This window comes from Podarcis tiliguerta, assembly GCF_965153285.1.
Source record: "Podarcis tiliguerta genome assembly, chromosome: 8".
Taxonomy (NCBI): domain Eukaryota; kingdom Metazoa; phylum Chordata; class Lepidosauria; order Squamata; family Lacertidae; genus Podarcis; species Podarcis tiliguerta.
Genome location: NC_139541.1, coordinates 8,827,649 through 8,845,810, shown reverse-complemented (window position 1 = coordinate 8,845,810; position 18,162 = coordinate 8,827,649). Strand labels below are relative to the sequence as shown.

At 48.8% G+C, this 18,162-nt stretch overlaps 1 protein-coding gene and 1 long non-coding RNA gene across 9 annotated transcripts in view; one reads left to right on the top strand and one right to left on the bottom strand.

The window, feature by feature from the left end:
* USP48 (ubiquitin specific peptidase 48) overlaps positions 1 to 18,162 on the top strand; it is a 41,888-nt gene that overhangs the window by 19,383 nt on the left and 4,343 nt on the right. For 3 of the 8 annotated variants that reach the window (XM_083453772.1, XM_083453774.1, XM_083453776.1), the window contains exons 13-23: positions 11 to 125; positions 1,241 to 1,371; positions 4,527 to 4,595; positions 7,914 to 8,038; positions 9,048 to 9,170; positions 10,871 to 10,932; positions 11,264 to 11,374; positions 12,507 to 12,637; positions 14,476 to 14,582; positions 16,968 to 17,072; positions 17,720 to 17,875. In XM_083453772.1, coding sequence (XP_083309898.1) covers positions 11 to 125; positions 1,241 to 1,371; positions 4,527 to 4,595; positions 7,914 to 8,038; positions 9,048 to 9,170; positions 10,871 to 10,932; positions 11,264 to 11,374; positions 12,507 to 12,637; positions 14,476 to 14,582; positions 16,968 to 17,072; positions 17,720 to 17,875 — 1,235 coding nt within the window. Of the gene's footprint in view, positions 1 to 10; positions 126 to 1,240; positions 1,372 to 4,526; positions 4,596 to 7,913; positions 8,063 to 9,047; positions 9,171 to 10,870; positions 10,933 to 11,263; positions 11,375 to 12,506; positions 12,638 to 14,475; positions 14,583 to 16,967; positions 17,073 to 17,719; positions 17,876 to 18,162 lie in introns of all 8 variants that reach the window. The other 5 variants (XM_083453773.1, XM_083453771.1, XM_083453775.1 and 2 more) reach the window with 3 other exon arrangements.
* On the bottom strand, positions 4,602 to 7,828 carry LOC310684007. Its single transcript, XR_014514647.1, has 3 exons — positions 7,552 to 7,828; positions 6,855 to 7,290; positions 4,602 to 6,508 (listed from the first exon to the last, which is right to left on the bottom strand). It is a non-coding gene; the product is annotated as an uncharacterized lncRNA (long non-coding RNA).

Genomic DNA, 18,162 nt, shown 5'->3' with positions numbered 1-18,162 from the left:
TCCTCCTCAGTCAAAGCACTCTGCAGGGACTGTGTGGTGGAGAGGTGCCGAGTCCTGCGGCTGAAGAACCAGCTGAACGAGGACTACAAAACTGTCTCCAACTTGCTGAAGGTTACAGTCAAAGGGTAAGCAAGTCCCCTTTTCAAGTGTGCAGAGTGTGGTTGAGAGTGGGTGGGCGTACTTTGCTGGAGACATTTTTGTAAAGAGAGCAAGTGGCTTTGAAATCAATAGCTGCATTCATTTTATTTAGAAGCATTTCTAGGCTGTTTAATATTTAAATGTATCTGGGGGAAAATTATATGTCTCTGCAAGACTTCTGAAGCAACTACAGTGGTACCTCGGGTTAAGTACTTAATTCATTCCGGAGGTCCGTTCTTAACCTGAAACTGTTCCTAACCTGAAGCACCACTTTAGCTAATGGGGCTTCCTGCTGCTGCCGCCCTGCCGGAGCCCGATTTCTGTTCTTATCCTGAAGCAAAGTTCTTAACCTGAAGCACTATTTCTAGGTTAGAGGAGTCTGTAACCTGAAGCGCATGTAACCTGAAGCGTATGTAACCCAAAGTACCACTGTACAGTCATCCCTCATGTTACGTCCGCTTCATGTTACGTTCTTTCAGGTTACATCCCGCGGCGACCCGGAAGTACTGGAAAGGGTTACTTCCAGGTTTCACAGCTCCTGCATGCGCAGAAGCGTTGAATCAGAACCTGTGTGTGTGCAGACGCGCCGCTGCGGGTTGCACTCTTTTCATGTTGCAAACAGGCCTCCAGAACAGATCCCGTTCGCAACCAGAGGTACCACTGTAATAGATAATTTCTTCATGTGCAAGATTTGAACTCCATTCCTTCCCAGTAGCGTTTGACATTCCAGCCATTGGTGCCATGCCAGACACACAGTCGCAGAACCAGAAAGTCAAGTTATGATAAGTGGAATAAAAATGAAATATGAGTTTGACTCGGTATGGCCTTCATTTATAGCGTTTTTTTAAGCAACAATACAGTAAACTCCCTTCTGTCTCAGTCACAATGGCCACTATGGAGAAATTATCCCAGTGGATGAGAACTCAATCTGTAATGTAAAAGATTTCCCGAGTCTGTTTCGGTGTCACGTGGATGACTGCATACGTGCTTGAACCCTTTGTGCTTGGTAATTGTTCATTGAAAAATTCATTGAAAAATTTCAATGAAGTTTGTATTAAAGAAAAAGATCTTCACAGTGTGTTGCCTCTTTGTCTCCTTTCAGGAATGACGGGTTTTGGGTTGGGAAATCGTCATTGCGGAGTTGGCGCCAGCTGGCCCTGGAGCAGCTGGATGACCCAGACGAGGATTCCGATCAGAGCAATGGCAGGATGAACGGGGATGCCAAAAGCAAAGGTAGCTTCCTGTCTCTGCCTCCCCACTCCCTTTATATAAGGACTTTGCAGCCTCCCTGCCTAGCACTGGGGCAAAGTCCTGCCTGCCTTCCCATCGCAATGGGATGATGGCTGGACTCAGATGCTGTTAAATCCCGAGGACAGGGTTTGCCCAAAGGGCCTCAGCGCACAAGGGGCTCCACACTTGATCCTGTACTCTTGAGCTGGTGAAATCTGGAACGTGGAACCCCTCAAGGGTGGAAGATTCCTGCGCTGCAGAAAGCTGGACTTAGATGATCCTCGTGGTCCTTTGCAATTCTGTGATTCTATGAATTATTATTTAAACTAGGCCCACAAATTACACATATTCTTCTTATTTGATTACAACTTTCGGCAGATTGCAAATAAATAAATAAATAGAAATTGGAGACCCTTGCTTACGTGGCTCTGGAGCCTCTTGCAAGATCTTGCGGAGCCATCCAAAGGACTTTCCTTTGCAGAAGCAGCTTTTAAAGGCCTTTGCCCTGCTTTGCAGGGCTCTTGGACAATCACACAAGGCCCTGCGTTATGTTCCGGCAATATCTTGCAGAACGGTTAAGAAATCTTGCAAGGTCTGAGGCCGCAGGGGTGGTTCCAGGGGTCATTCTGACTGCCTAATTTTGCCTGTGAGCACAGATCCCTGGAACGAAACCCCAGTGTAAGCTGTAGGCCTTATTTATGCAATTCATTTTACAGTGGTGCCTCGCAAGACGAAAAGAATCCGTTCCGCGAGTCTCTTCGTCTAGCAGTTTTTTCGTCTTGCAAAGCAACCCTATTAGCGGATTAGCGCTATTAGCGGTTTAGCGGCTATTAGCGGCTATTAAAGGCTTAAGGGATTAGTGGATTAGCTGCTAAAAGGCTATTAGCAGCTTAGTGCCTTAGAAAAAGGGGGTGGGGAGCGGAAAAAAAACCCCCAGGAATCGCAAGACATTTTCGTCTTGCGAAGCAAGCCCATAGAGAAATTCGTCCTGCGAAGCGCATTGAAAAACAGAAAACCCTTTCGTCTAGCGGGTTTTCCGTCTTGCGAGGCATTCGTCTTGCGGGGCACCACTGTATTGCGTTTATATCCCACCCTTTTCTGTGAGGAGCTTCAAGGTGCCATACATGGTTCTCCCCGCTCCGCCCTCATTTTATCCTCCCAGCAGCCCTGGGAGGTAAGTTAGGCTGAGTGGCAGCAATGGCTGAAGGTCCTGCCCAGTGAGTTCAATCGCCAACTTAGGGATTTAAGTGTGGTATCTCCCCAGGTCATAGTCCCAACACTCTAAACCAGGGTTCAGCAACCTTTTTCAGCCTTGGGCTGGACTATATTTTGAAGAGAGAAAAAAAGAACAAATTCCTATGCCCCACAGACAACCCAGAGATGCATTTTAAATAGAAGCACACATTCTACTCATGTAAAAACAGCAGGCAGGCCCCACAAATAACCCAGAGATGAATTTTAAAGAAAATGACACATTCTACTCATGTAAAAACACGCTGATTCCCGGACCATCTGCGGGCCGGATTTACAAGGCGATTGGACCGCATCTGGCCCCCGGGCCTTAGGTTGCCTACCCTTGCTCTAAGCATTGTTGTCCAGCAATTAGTTTTACTTAGTGCTACCCCCCCCCCCTTCTGTGTGACACAAGAGTTAAGATCAACCTTTGAGAGAAGATTTGGCTTTATTTTATTTTTCTCTTTTTGTTTTCATTTAAATCAGCCTTAATAAAAAAACACACACAAAAAAAACACCTAACTTTGAGAGAGGACTTTGTATATACTTTCCTTCCTTCCTTCCTTCCTTCCTTCCTTCCTTCCTTCCTTTCCTCCCTTCCTTTCCTCCCTCCCTCCTCTTTTTAATTTTTATTCAGATTAGTTTGGTTTTTTTACAATGAAAAAGTTTCAATAAAATTTTATGGAAAGAAACAAAAACAAACTGCGGTTCTTATGCATGGCCTAAATAGGATTGTAAAGTCAGTTCCTTGATCGGTCCCCTAATGTGTGGACTCACTGTGGATATCAAATCTCTTCACCTCTTTCACAAGACTGATAACAAAGAAGTTGGTCCTCAGCATCACAAGTACCGTATAGGATGCACTTTTTCCCCTCCAAAAATGAAGGGGAAATGTGTGTGCATCCTATGGGGCAAATGCAGGCTTTCGCTGAAGCCTGGAGAGCGAGAGGGGTCGGTGCGCACCGACCCCTCTCGCTCTCCAGGCTTCAGGAGAGCCGCAGCGCCAGCCCCACAAGATCGGGGGACAGCGGGGAGGCGGAACGCTGCCATCCCACTGTCTCCCGATGTGGTTTAGAGGCTGACGACGGGGAGACGCGTGCTTCTCCCCGCCGCCAGCCCCGCAAGCTCCGGGGACAGCTGGGAGGTGCAGCGCGTCTTCCCGTTGTCCCCGGACCTGGTCTGCAGGCGGGTGGCGGGGAGAAGAGCGCTTCTCTCCGCTGCCTGCCCCGCAAGCGTCTGGGGGGGAAATATTTTTTTTTTCTTTATTTCCCCCCCCCCCCAAAAAAAAACTTGGTGCGTCCTATGGGCTGGTGCGTCCTATGGGGCGAAAAATACGGTACATTCTAAAAGACACAGCACAAAAGGAGAAAGGGACAGGGAGGGAAAAGGGGAAATGCGTGAACTGGAGGCACCAAAATGGTGGTCCTTACAATGACCAGCTGGAGTAGAGACAGTTCAGAGACAAGACCAGTTGAGTGGCCACCTGTGTCTCAGGAGTTGTGTGGCAAATGCCTCTAAACACCAGGAAGCAAGCCCTGGTCACCTGAATCCATTCCTTTCAGCTGAGGAGGCCATTGGGAGCACAAAGTAATGAAAACCTCAGCATCTGCTGTAGTGTGCTGTTGTGGTTAATTAAATTTATATATTGCCTTTCACCCAAAGATCACAGGGCAATTTACAACATAAAAACATAAAATGCATAAGAATAATAAAAAACAGTAACGCCCCCAATAAAAGGCCTTAGATTGCTTAACAGCCCAAAGGCATGTTTGAAGAGGGATGCTTTCATCTGGAAACTAAAGATTTGTAACGAAGGCAGCAGACGAACCTCTCTAGGAAGAGCATTCCTCAAACGGAGTCATTGCAGAAGAGGCCTGATTTTTTTCTGTGTTCTCACTCTGTGGCATCCTCTCCTTGCTTTCCAGATGAATCCATTGCCGAGAAGCGGGAGGAAGAGGACCTAAAGTTCAACGAGGACATCATCTGCCCCCATGGTGAGGGCTGGGGCTGCTTTTCAAATGTCTGTTTCAATGATTGATTCCATTTCTGTACTGCCCTTACTCTGATGGGAGCGCAGAGCAGTGGACAGCATGAAAATGCAATTAAAAAACCCCACTTCTAAAATAAAAAATACAAAGCAAGTGCCAGCTGCTGAAATTTCAGCAAACTCATCTTAACATATATGCCCCACTATGTACTGTATTTATTTCCTACCTTTCCTCAGATAAGCTTTGGGTGGCATCCACCCACCTCTTTGCAATGCTCTCATCACCACTGCCCTGCAAGGCAGGTCTGGCTGAAAGAAAGAGACTGCTCCAAGGAAACACAATGAGCTTTCCTACGGCTAAGTGCAAATTTGAACCTAGGCCCTTCCCTATTTCTAGCCCCACTGCTTGAACCGTTACACCCTACTTAGTCGAATACAACAATAGTTTCCAGTGGGGTACGAAATCTCCAGGGCTTTCCTAGAAAGGTAAAACCGGCCTCCCTAAAATACCCATGTGTTTCAGCAGGGTGGAGAGCGAGCCGATTCTTAGTGTTCAGAAAGGAGTGAGAGGACTTCCAGTTCGCATCCTGGGCTGCCCTCTCCCCCTGACACCAGGAATGCAGTGCTCCTGTATCCCAGTTGCTGTAGACTGCAGGAGGGGAGAGTGCTATTGTGCTCCAGTCTTGTGTGCTGGTTTCCCCACAGGGATCTGGTTGGCCACTGAGGGAACAGGATACTGGACTAGCTGGGCCACTGGCCGGATCAGAAGGCTCATGTTCTTTTGAGAGAAGGTGCTTCCCCAAGGATGCTAGCACCCAGGGAGGTTCATGTAGGCCCAGGCCGTTTTCCGTGGCTGTAAAATGAGAGAAATCTCACATACAAATGCCTCCTACTCCCTTACCGCTTTTATAGCTGGGTTGCGTTGAACAAGACATAATCTCAGCGCGAGTGTTTGTTTTGGAGGATGCCCTTCAGAAAGGTAATTTGCTTAAGAAGTCAAGGCGCATGTGCCCGCCTCCGCATATGCCATTGCTTCTCGCAATTAGCGGAGCCTAAGGAAGCCCTTAGTGTGCTCCTCTCCCAGATCTCAAGCAATTGCAGGCTCAGCGACTGCGTTGGCCCCTGCGCTTGGCGCACACCCATTTCCTGATGCTTGGGTCGCCCCTGGAGCAGGAGGTAAAACAAAAGCGTATTCTCCTCCTCCGCCTTAATTGCCAGCTTCGTCTCCCTAATTGCCCTGTAACCTTAGAGACTGCACAGAAAGGAGCTGTGCTGGAAAGCGGAAGGCCTTCTTGAGATGATGCGGCTCCTTACCAAGCACATAGCAAATTATTAATGTGCAATGGGCCTTTTTTTTTTTTTTTTGCAGGCTCTCTGCTTTGCTACGGAGGCAGGAATAGGTGTGCTCTGCAAGGAGTCCTGGGGGGCAGGAAGAGGGGGAGGCTGGTCCTGGCTTGCATCCAGCGGCTTCATGTGGTGGTTCCTTCCTCTGTGAGCCTCGGATGCTGATGTGTTTTCTGGTTAGAATAAGAGCAGGGTGGGAAGGGATACCTAGGAATAGGCTGGATCAGGCCTAAAGGGGCCCATCTAGTCCAGCATCCTGTTCTCACGCAGTGGCCAACCAAATGCCCATTCTGGGAAGCTCACAAGCAGGACCCCTGAGCCACAAGAGCAACTCTCCCCTCCTGTGTGTTTTCCAGGAGCTGGCATTCAGAAGCATTGATGCCTCTGGCTGTGGAGGGCAGAGCATAGCCATTTTGGCTGGCAGCCATTGATAACCCTATCCTCCACGAATTTGCCTGATCCTCTGATTTGTAAGCCATTCAAGTTGGTGGCCATCGCGGCATCTTGCAGCGGTGGGTTCCATTGTGAACTTACTTGGTGTGTGAGAAGGCCTTCCTTTCATCTGTCTTGAATGTCCTAAATACAGTGGTGCCTCGCAAGACGAAAATAATCCGTTCGTGAGTCTCTTCGTCTAGCGTTTTTTTTGTCTTGATTAGCGGATTAGCGCTATTAGCGGTTTAGCGGCTATTAGCGGCTATTAAAGGTTTAAGGGATTAGCAGATTAGCTGCTAAAAGGCTATTAGCAGCTTAGTGCCTTAGAAAAAGGGGGTGGGGAGCGAAAAAAAATCGCAGCAACTCGCAAGACATTTTCGTCTTGCGAAGCAAGCCCATAGCAAATTCGTTTTGCGAAGCACCTCCAAAACGGAAAACCCTTTCGTCTAGCGGGTTTTCCGTCTTGCGAGGCATTAGTCTTGCGGGGCACCACTGTACCAACTTTGTTAGATGGCCCTGGCTTTCTGCTTTGGCGCTACTTTCCCTTAAAAACCACAAGGAGCAGCCTTATACTGAATCAGACCGTTGGCCCATCTTAGCCGAGTGTTGTCTACACAGACCGGCAGCAGCTTCTCATGGGTTTCAGACAGGAAGGCTTTCCAAAGGAAGATTACAGTCCCTCGTGGTACTGAGAAAGCACTGGTTTTTAAAGGAGCAAAACAAGCTGTCTGTCTTTATCAATCCCAGTGTTCCCCAAACTTGGGTCTCCACTGTTTTTGGACTGCAACTCCCCTCATCCCTAGCTATCAGGGATGATGGGAATTGTAGTTCGGAAACAGCTGGAGACCCGAGTTGGGAAACACTGGTCTACACTGACTGACAGCAGCTTCTCTGGGTTCCTCTCCTGCCCCACTGCTCTCCGGCAACTACCGTATTTTTTGCTCTATAAGACTCACTTTCTCCCTCCTAAAAAGTAAGGGGAAATGTGTGTGCGTCTTATGGAGCGAATGCAGACTGCGCAGCTATCCCAGAAGCCAGAACAGCAAGAGGGATTGCTGCTTTCACTGCACAGCGATCCCTCTTGCTGTTCTGGCTTCTGAGATTCAGAATATTTTTTTGTTTTGTTTTCCTCCTCCAGAAACTAGGTGCGTCTTGTGGTCTGGTGCGTCTTATAGGGCGAAAAATACGGTAATTCCTCCTCCTGGGGGGCTTGTCAAAAAGCATGTGTGGGGAAGGGTTAATGCTTTGAAAACTGGTCTCCAGGGTGCTTGGTCTTTTAATGGAGCAATTTGGACCTGAAGTGTTCTCACCTACCTGCCCCAGGATTCCTGCCAGCTCCATGAGCTAGAAAGCATGCAGCCGAAAGCTGCTCAAAAGGGAACCTCACAATTGTTCCATATTAAAAAGCAGCATCCATTGGGGACCGTTGAGCTCCTTCAGACTCCCTTTTGGCGGCTAACTCAGGGGGGTGGGGTGGGCCTCGAATTGAGATGTGCCTCTTTTTGTTGAGTCAACTGCATTTCTCTGGCGGTTTTCTCCCCTCCCACAGGCAACCTGTGCATATCAGAGAATGAGAGGAGGGTGGTCTCTGGAGAAGCCTGGGAGAAGCTGCAGCGCTACTTCCGGAATGCCCCTGAGTTCCCAAACAGCAAAGACTCCTGTTCTCAGTGCAAGGTGGCGGACTCCTCTTCATTGGAGGTTTTTAAGGAGAGGCTGGACGGCCACCTGTCATGGATGCTTTAGTTGAGATTTCTGCATTGCAGGGGGTTGGACTAGATGACCCCGGGGGCCCCTGCCAACTCTACAATTCTGTGATTCTATAAGGTGTCTTGGTTGCATTTTCCCTGCCTCAGACACAGTGTGCTCTGTGTCCAAGAATGCCCCAGAAACCCAAACACTAGGAAATTTTGCAGGCAAATGAGCCCTAGAGGGGGCCGGGGAGGTTTGCCCAATGCCTGCAGGACAGTTCTGGGTCTGTTTGTTCTATGTAGGAAGCAACCCTAAGCAGACTCATTGGTTCAGTTACCTCAGTATTGTCAACACTGACTGGCAGTATCCAGGGCTTTTGTTCCTGGAGATGCCAGGGACTGAACCTCATGCCTTCTGCAGGTCCTCTGCCACTCAACTATGGTGCTTAGAAATAAAGCAACAGCTGATTCAGATGTGAGCATAAGAAACTACGGAGTTGGCTCAACCTAGCTCAATATTTCCTAAGACTGCTCCCCACTGCACAGTCCCTGCAGCCAAAGAATCGCAGGCACCGTTGCCACAACCCTTGACTTCAAGCAGTGCATCCCAAAGTGGGTGGTACCACGTCTTTGGGGGTGCTGGGATTTTCTAGGGGGTCGGCGAGAGGCAAGGGAGCAGCAGGGATATGTTGGCTATGGATATGACTATCGGACTGGTATCTCTGGAGCAAGTCCATCAGTTTTGTTGATTTCCTTAAACGAAATAGTTTTAGCTGGATTTTGAATGAATGTGCAATTAATTGTTCCTTAGCGGGTCATGCCAACCGCTGTTCTGAGTAATGATTTTTTTATAGGGTAGGCAGCACTGGGGATGAGTTTATGGAACCAGGGACACAAGTTTGGGAATCAATGCTGTAAAGCAAAAACATAGCTCCCCCACCCCCAGTTTCTTTCAATTAGGATGGGGAGTGACTCCCGTGTGTGTTTTTCTGCAGATTCTGGAACGGGAAGGGGAAGAGAATGAGGCCCTCCACAAAATGATGGCTGGCGAACAGAAGGCATCTCTCCCAAACCTCTTCCAGGACAAAAACCGGCCTTGCCTCAGCAGCTGGCCAGAGGTAGGAAGACCAGGAGTTCATGGTAGCAGGGTGGGGTGCTTGTTTGTGTCTCAGAACACAGGGGCAGAGGTTGCTTATGGTCGCCTTCTTGTCAATATATGTATGTACACACATATATATGTTGTATGTAGACTGCTTAATCATCAACAGCCTCTTAAGTGCTTTCATGATGGCGACCGGTAGATGATGGATTGTTTCCGTTGCTACTCAGAGCAGACACATCAGCCCAGTCCTGTGGAACTCTCTGCCTCTAGAGATCCAGCGGGTGCCTTCTGCCTTCTGTGTCCTTTTTTAAAGACCTGCTGAAACCACTTCTATCCTGCCAGGCCAATGCAGGCAATTAAGAAGTCATCCACAATGGTTAACTGAGTTCTGCTTCTTAATGTGGTTTTTTATTGTATGGTTTTATGCTTTTTAATGCTGTAAACCACCCCCACCACCCCCACACAGTTAGACGCAGTGGTTTGCAAATATTTTTACAAATAAATCTGGTTTAATGGACATGGCTCATGTTCATTAACTTCAGGGGGTCTCCTGTGAGTAGGGCTTAGGTGAATACAACCCATAACAATACGACATTATTTAGGTGTATAATTTGCCGTTCACTCAAAAGTTCCTAGGGTGGCTTGCAGATGACGCGAAACAATGCAGTTTGGAACCAAATAAAAACCACCTAAGTCGATTAAAAAACTACATACAGTGGTACCTCAGGTTAAGTACTTAATTCGTTCTTAACCTGAAACTGTTCTTAACCTGAAGCACCACTTTAGCTAATGGGGCCTCCTGCTGCTGCCACGCCGCTGGAGCACGATTTCTGTTCTTATCCTGAAGCAAAGTTATTAACCTGAAACACTATTTCTGGGTTAGCAGAGTCTGTAACCTGAAGCATATGTAACCCGAGGTACCACTGTATACAATGGTACAGGATACAGGCATGCCTCAGTTATGTGCATCCACTCGTGCGCAACTTCATTTACGTGCACCACCATGAAATAAATTCTGTGTGCAGAGTCCAGGAACGAACCCCCCGCTTAAGTGTGGGGGGGTGCGTGTATATCAGTCAGGGGTGCCACCTCTGTCTCTGGCGCCGAAGAGTTTTTTCCTGAGAGCTGCTTCTCGGCCGCATTGTAGAGATCCAGTCAGCAGCCTCCAAACCAGTTCTCTATTTCTGCGTCTGGGCAGTAGTGCCTGTGGTGAAGATCATTAATCCACAGTTTGTGACTGTCCTTGAACACGCTGTCCTCTGGGCAAAGGAAGGCCCTAGGGTAAGGAGCTTGTCCCTAATATATTTTGGGCTGCAACTCCTATCAGCCCTGGCTGGGTTGATGGAAGTTGTAGCTGAGAACTCTTGGAGGGTTCCAGGGCAGGTAAGACTAGCCTAATTGAATGCCCATCACTGCCTGCATGCATTCAGCCTCCCCTTAGTAAACCCACAAAACCAAACTACAGGCCGAGTTGTTTACAGCCTTCTCAGGAAGCCTGATGAATGCTGCTCGGCTTTTTCTGAAAACTTCCCTCTGGGCAGCAACGTTTAACCAATGGTTTTGGGGGCAGAACTTTAAATCGGCAGGGGAAAGGCTGCTATTGGAAGCAGCCCTTGAAGTCTTCCTCTTTTCATGCCCTCCACGTAACGTTCTGCAGGGGGACAAGAAACTCTCTGAAAGTCTGAATTTCACCAAAGTTGGCAAACTGTCTTTCAGGAGGTGGACGAGCTGTACGTCGTCTCAAAGTTCTTCGTGGAAGAATGGAGGAAATTTGTGAGGTGAGAAGGCGAAGGGAGAGTGAGTCTGGCTGCTGGGCCAGGTGACATTATGACTAGTGGGTGAAACAGCTTCTGTTTCATAGCCCCAGATCTCCCTTGCGAGTCCTTGAAAACAGGGTCCTTCTGCATGCAAATAGGGGCTCTGCCACTGAGCTTAGAGACCCTTCCTCCTTTTATTAGAGCTGGAAGGCTCCTTCCACCTGACACGTTCTTCCTCTTTCTAGTCTGGTTAAAATAAATCGAAAGTAGCAACCCTACTTTCTTGCTTGTCAGAAGGGCTTTTGCTATGCAATGCCTGCCATCTCTGCCTCTTCTTCTGACCTTCAACCAGGCGGCCGACACGTTGCAGCCCCATCTCCTCGATCGGGAACCGGGATCTTCTGTGTCCACATGGTGGCCTGATGTTCACGTTTGCCTCCATGACCAAAGACGATTCTAAACTGTGAGTTGCTTCCGTTCAGTAGTTGCATCTTATTCAGGTATTTGGGGGGGGGGGTAAGGGGTGCAGGCATGGGGTGGATTCACATGGGTTGCAGTTCAGCGCGCGGCTGCCCAGCATAGGAACTCAGGGAGCTGCCATCTCTACCAAGTCAGATCCCTCGGCCTGTCTAGCTCGGTATTGTCTGCACTGGCAGGCAGGGTTATCCAGGGTCAGAGGCAAGGAATTTCCTCCCCCAGCCCCTACATGCAGATGCTGCATGGAACAGAACCTGGGACCTGTGAGGCCGGTGCTCTGCCGCTGATCTTAAAAACAAAGCAAGTTTCTAGTCCTCATGATTCTGAATAAACTTAAATAGCAAGCAGCCACCTCTGGAATGAAGACTCACGTGGGCAAGCAGCCTGCATTCATTCATTCATTCATTCAACCAACCAACCAACCAACCATTTGACCCGTAAACTACAACTAATCCAGAACGCGGCAGCCAGGCTGGTGACTGGGAGCGACCGCCGAAACCACATAACACTGGTCTTGAAAGACCTGCATTGGCTCCCAGTACGTTTCCGAGCACAATTCAAAGTGTTGGTGCTGACCTTTAAAGCCCTAAATGGCCTCGGTCCAGTATATCTGAAGGAGTGTCTCCACCCCCAACATTCTACCCAGACACTGAGGTACAGCACCGAGGGCCTTCTGGTGGTTCCCTCACTGCGAGAAGCCAAGTTACAGGGAACCAGGTAGAGGGCCTTCTCGGTAGTGGCACCTGCCCTGTGGAACGCCCTCCCACCAGTTGTCAAAGAGAACAAAAACTACCAGATTTTTAGAAGACATCTGAAGGCAGCCCTGTTTAGGGAAGCTTTTAATGTTTGATGTATTACAGTATTTTAATGTTTTTTGGAAGCCACCCAGAGTGGCTGGGGAAACCCAGCCAGATGGGCAGGGTATAAATAATAAAATTATTGTTATTATTATTATTACTATAACCAGGGTGGTGTTTGCTGAGGCTTTTTGAAAGCACTTCTTTAACTGGGGTCCCCTTCCCTGCTGCTTTCGATGCACGTGTTCTGGCGTGTTGCGGGAAGAGGGAGGCCGCCCTCCCCTTTCCAAGTAAGGCAGCATGTTCTGCTTCTTTGCACAGTATAGCTCTGATATGGCCCAGCGAGTGGGAGAAGATCCAAAAGCTGTTCGTGGTGGACTACGCCATTCGAGTCATCCGGAGGCAGCCCGCAGACGCCAGCCCCGAAGCACCGCTCTTCATCACTGAACCTGGTGAGTAAGCAAGCAAGTTTCCTCCGTCTCCCCCACCTCAAAAAATAAACATTAAAAAAATCACTGGCTTGTGCAAACTCCACACTATGTTCTGCTCTTCCCACTCGGTTCTGGCATTCGCTTTTTCTGCAGGTGGCTGCAAGCTCAGGTATTCCACTTTTATTTTTAGATGACCTGCAGACATGCCCGACTGCCTGGGCTGTGTTCCATGCTGAGGTTGTGCACAAGACTATTAACTTGCATTATGTGAGCGTTCGGCCAAAAATTATTTCAGGCAGCTGCTGTGCTTCAGAAATGACAGCGTCTCCCGCCCAACCCCTGTGCTTTGGAGATGGAGCAAAGACTTTTTCGTACAGCCAGAGTATATATATTTTTGCGGCTGGTTCCTATTTCACATATAAGCTGCAAGCAGGGTTTTTTTGCAAAATTTCTAGCGGCTTTAGAATTTTATTTTTTATAGTGATTTTTCATTGAGCTTTTGGTGCGACTAACAATACAAAAGACACCTTAAAATGCAAAAACTAAAAGCAAATTCAGAATCGATGAAATATAGGATGACAAGACAAGATAAAGGGATTTCTGCATGTACCCCAAACCCACTTCAGATTTGAACCAGGTATATTATAATATGCTGGTTTCTTGTTATTGCAGCTATTTCGTTATTAGTTGTTTTTCTACTTCCTTTATTACAGGAATCAAATGGTAATTAATAATATGAATATGAATTTATACAATACAGAATATACTGTATGCTGTAGGATTTTGGTATTGGTCTGGGTTGTAAGCCATATTGAGGTAGCATTATGATCAATTCACAATGGAGTGGAAGGTTCGCAGGCTGTGAAGGGCTTGCTCACAAATTTATTGACAGCTGCACGAATTATGGTAGCTAGGAAGTGGAAGGGGCAAGCAGAATATAAAATGGAAGAACGGTATAACAGGTGTGTGGGAAATAGCTATTAACGATAAATTAGCATGTGACATTAAGGTCAGACGGGGAATACGCAGGAGAAATTATGGAAGGTGTTTGTAGAATTTGTACTGTTAAAAGGGGAAGGGGTCAAACTATGACAAGAGGTGTTGAAATTTTGGGAGGTTGGATAGTTACAATGGAATGGTCTTGGGGGTGGGGTGCACATTTTTATTCTTATTTATTATGATTGTTACTTCATCAAAAGAAAAAAGAAATAGATACAGTCATACCTCGGGATGAATACGCTTCAGGAAAAGCATTTTTGGGTTGCGCTCCGCGGCAACCCGGAAGTAATGGAGCATGTTACTTCCGGGTTTCACCGCTCATGCATGCGCAGACGCTCAAAATAACATCATGTGCGTGTTACGTTCGCTTCAGGATGCGAACGGGGCTCCGGAACGGATCCTGTTCGCATCCAGAGGTACCACTGTAAAAGGAATTACAGTGGTACCTCAGGTTAAGTGCTTAATTCGTTCCGGAGGTCCGTTCTTAACCTGAAACTGTTCTTAACCTGAAGCACCACTTTAGCTAATGGAGCCTCCAGCTGCCACCGCGGCGCCACCGGAGCACGTTTTCTGTTCTCATCCTGAAGCAAAGTTCTTAACCCAAGGTACTATTTCTGGGTTAGCGGAGTCTGTAACCTGAAGCGTCTGTAACCCGAGGTACCACTGTACATGAAGAAGAAGAAATGAAGATAACCTCTGAAAGATCTGTACTTTTTTCTCTTTTTCTTTTTTGTAAGTAAATAAAGGCTTGTGGTTGTTCTTGGTCTAGTGACATTGCCCAAAGTGCTTGGTCTTTGTAGAAACAGACCCCGCTGGTAGTTCATCAGCCTTTCTCCTTTCTTTGCTCCCCGACCTTCCAGAGCTGTGCTCAGAATGCAGAGAAGGGCTCTTGTGCCAGCAGCAGAGGGACCTGAGGGAATATGCCCAGGCCACCATCTACGTGCGGAAAGTGGTGGACAACAAAAAGGTAGAGAGGCTCTGTCCACCCCACCCCTGCATATTCTCCTGTATGCATGCTCTCTCTCTTTCTTCTTCATAAAAGGTAAAGGTACCCCTGCCCGTACGGGCCAGTCTTGACAGACTCTAGGGTTGTGCGCCCATCTCACTCAAGAGGCCGGGGGCCAGCAGTGTCCGGAGACACTTCCGGGTCACGTGGCCAGCGTGACATCGCTCCTCTGTCGAGCCAGAGCCACACACAGAACGCCGTTTACCTTCCCGCTAGTAAGCGGTCCCTATTTATCTACTTGCACCCGGGGGTGCTTTCGAACTGCTAGGTTGGCAGGCGCTGGGACCGAACAACGGGAGCGCACCCCACCGCAGGGATTCGAACCGCCGACCTTTTGATCGGCAAGCCCTAGGCGCTGAGGCTTTAACCCACAGCGCCACCCACGTCCCTGCTAATACATTCTTCTTCATAGTTCTGGCTTAATCCCTCCTTCCTTCTCTGGCCTTCATGGAATCATAGTTGGAAGGGACCTCTAGTCCAACCCCCTGCAATGCAGGAATCTTTTGCCCAATCTGGGGCTTGAACCACTGAACCCGAGATTAAGAGTCTCATGCTCTTCCAGCTGGGATATCCCAGCCTTCATTGAGTTCCCTGTTACAGCACAATCCTATCAGGGCCATTGGCGTAAGGACTTCAGGAACTTCTTAAGTGAAATGTTGGGGAGGGTCTGTTGAGCTGCAATGGAACCTTCTATGGCCAATGGCAATATATCTCTGAACAGCTGAGCAGGGGGAAGCAAACGAAAGGTGTTTGTCAAGCTTGTGTGCTTCTTTGGTTGAAGATGGAGTCTCAAGCTATAAGAACGTGGGAAGTGTTGTCTCTGGGGCCTTCTGCATGCAAAGCAGCTGCTCCTTCTCTCGTAAAGAAAGCCAGATTTCTAGTCCCCATGGTTCTGAGCAAAGGGCTGGTTTGAATAGGGAATTTCCTGATACCTTATGCTGAGCCAGATCGTTGGGGTCATCTAGGTCAGCACTGTCTATCCTGACTGGCAGCAATGACTCCCCAGGGTCTTTCCCAGCCTCAGTGGGAGATGCTGTCAGGGATTGAACCCGGGACACTGAGCCTCAGCCCTTCCCCAGCTTTATATGGTCCTGGGGGAGCTGCTGAAAGATGCCCACCCACCCGCCTCAGGAATTCATGATGACTCTCCCCCCTGCTGACATTCGTCCTGGTGCTTCCGCCAAAGTGCTGGGAACCAGCTGATCACAGCAGAATATTAAGTCCTAGTGTGGGAAGGTCACAAGATCCTGTTGAGCAGGTTTCTGGAGAGGCTGCATGCAGGATCTTCTTCCTCTGCAGCTGCTGCAAAAGTCTAAGGGCAGAGGGGTTTGTTTGCGTCGGGGAGCAGAGCGTGTTGAAGGGCAAACGGCATCACCTTGGCCAGCATAACAGAACGGCTGCAATCGGGCTGGTTCTTGCTGAGGGTCGCCCTTGGCAGGGAAGATCTGATCTAGGCTTCTGTGCCGTTTGTGTCCTGTATATTTGACACTTAGGGAGCGGGGAGAGAATTGAAAGACAGCATCAGTGGAAGCAATGGAGGGGAATAGCAAAGCAGTCAATTTGGGTAAACAGACCATTGCTAGAAGATCAGGTGCGCTTGTGGGCCTTTGCTGTTGCTAAATCTTACCTCAAAGCAAGTCCCCAAAGCTGATTAGGCTTCACATTTTGTAGTCAAATACATAAAAGGTAAAGGTACCCCTGACCATTAGACCCGGGCACAGATGACACTGGGGTTGCGTGCTCATCTCGCTCTATAGGCCGAGGGAGCCAGTGTACAGCTTCCGGGTCAAGTGGCCAGCATGACTAAGCCACTTCTGGTGAACCAGAGCATCGCACATAAACTCTGTTTACCTTCCCGCTCAAGCAGTGCCTATTTATCTACTTGCACTTTGACGTGCTTTCGAACTGCTAGGTTGGCAGGAGCTGGGACCAAGCAACAGGAGCTCACCCTGTCATGGGGATTCAAATCGCCAACCTTCTGATCGGCAAGCCCCAGGCTCTGTGGTTTAGACCACAGCATGACCCGCGTCCCTTAGTTAAATCCTCTCTATTTCACACACACACACACACACAGAGAGAGAGAGAGAGAGAGAGAGAGAGAGAGAGAAAGACTCAGACATATACACAGATACACACACAGATTTCTCCTTGCCCAGTCTCGAGGTAGAGACCAGCATCTACCAGCAGCCTTATGACGCAACTCTTATGTTTTTGAGCCTTCCGTGGCTGCGGTGAACTCCCGACAACCTCTGACTCCGGGTGCCTTTTCCTTTTTTCTAAAGGCAACTCACAGGTGTGCTGTTTTCCTTTCCTTTGTTTTCCCCTTGCGTCTGATGTCATGTCCAGGTCATGAAGGATGCCGCCCCAGAGCTGAACATGAGCAGCTCTGAGGCAGAGGAGGAGCGAGAGGAGGCCCGCCTGGAAGGGGAGCAGGATCCGGATTTTAACCAGGTATGTCCTTGGTCACCATTTTTTTAAGATCATTTCTTTCTTCTCCTCCTCCTGGGCCTCTGTAGATTGTGACCTCGCTCCTCATCTCTGCACCCTGGATTTGCTGAAAGCAAGTGGTCGAAGCACACAATTTGAGGCCAGACTTAAAAGCATGTGCTTAAACTGCGGAACTCTCTCCCCCAGGAGGCAGAGATGACCACCAACTTGGGTGGCTTTAAAAGAGGGTTGGCTCTGCCCTTCCTCCGCAGTCAGAAGCAGCAATGCTTCTGAAGACCAGGTGCTGGAAACCTGGGGAAGGGAGAGGGCTCTTGTGCTTGGGTCCTGCTTCCTGGCATCCCATAATGGTTGGCTACACAGAGAACAGGAGGCTGGACTAGCTGGGTCCGCTTGGCCAGATCCAGCTGCAGGGCTCTTCAGTTCTTAAAAATGTGTGGACAATTCCGGTTGGCTGAAGGTTCATGGGACTTGGAAGTTGGACAGAATCTCAAGGGCTACACACAGGTTCCCCAAGCCTGGTATTGCAGTTCATTAGAGCCTCTTAGATAAGAACATGGGGGGTGGGGGGAGTAGGGATTTTGCTGGCTAAGTCAATACACAAACCTGCCGCTCTGGCAGTCGAGTCCAATGAGCCGCCTTCCTGCTTGCAGGCCAACAGCAACACGAAACGGCAGAAAATGTCGCACCCAAACTACATAGTTTACCAAAAGCAGGGGATCCGCCGGAGCACGCGGCACAGGAAGGTGCGCGGGGAGAAAGCCCTCCTGGTGTCGGCGAACCAGACGTTGAAAGACCTGAAAATCCAGGTGAGGCGGACTTTGCCCTGAGCCCTGGAGGTGCCTTGCCTGAGTCCTGGCGGCCGGCGTGGGGAGGCCTCCCTCCTCCCCCAAAGCTATACTTGGGAATGCGTAGAATCATAGAATTGTAGAGTTGGGCATGATCTCCAAGGGATTGCAGCTAAAGCATCCCTGACAGATGGCCGTCCAGTGGAAAGGGTGTTGCTCACCTTGATGAGTCTAAGCACTCTTTTAAGACCTGTGATCTTATTTTAAGATATTGTATCCTCCTTCCCCCCCCCCAACCACCTGAAGTG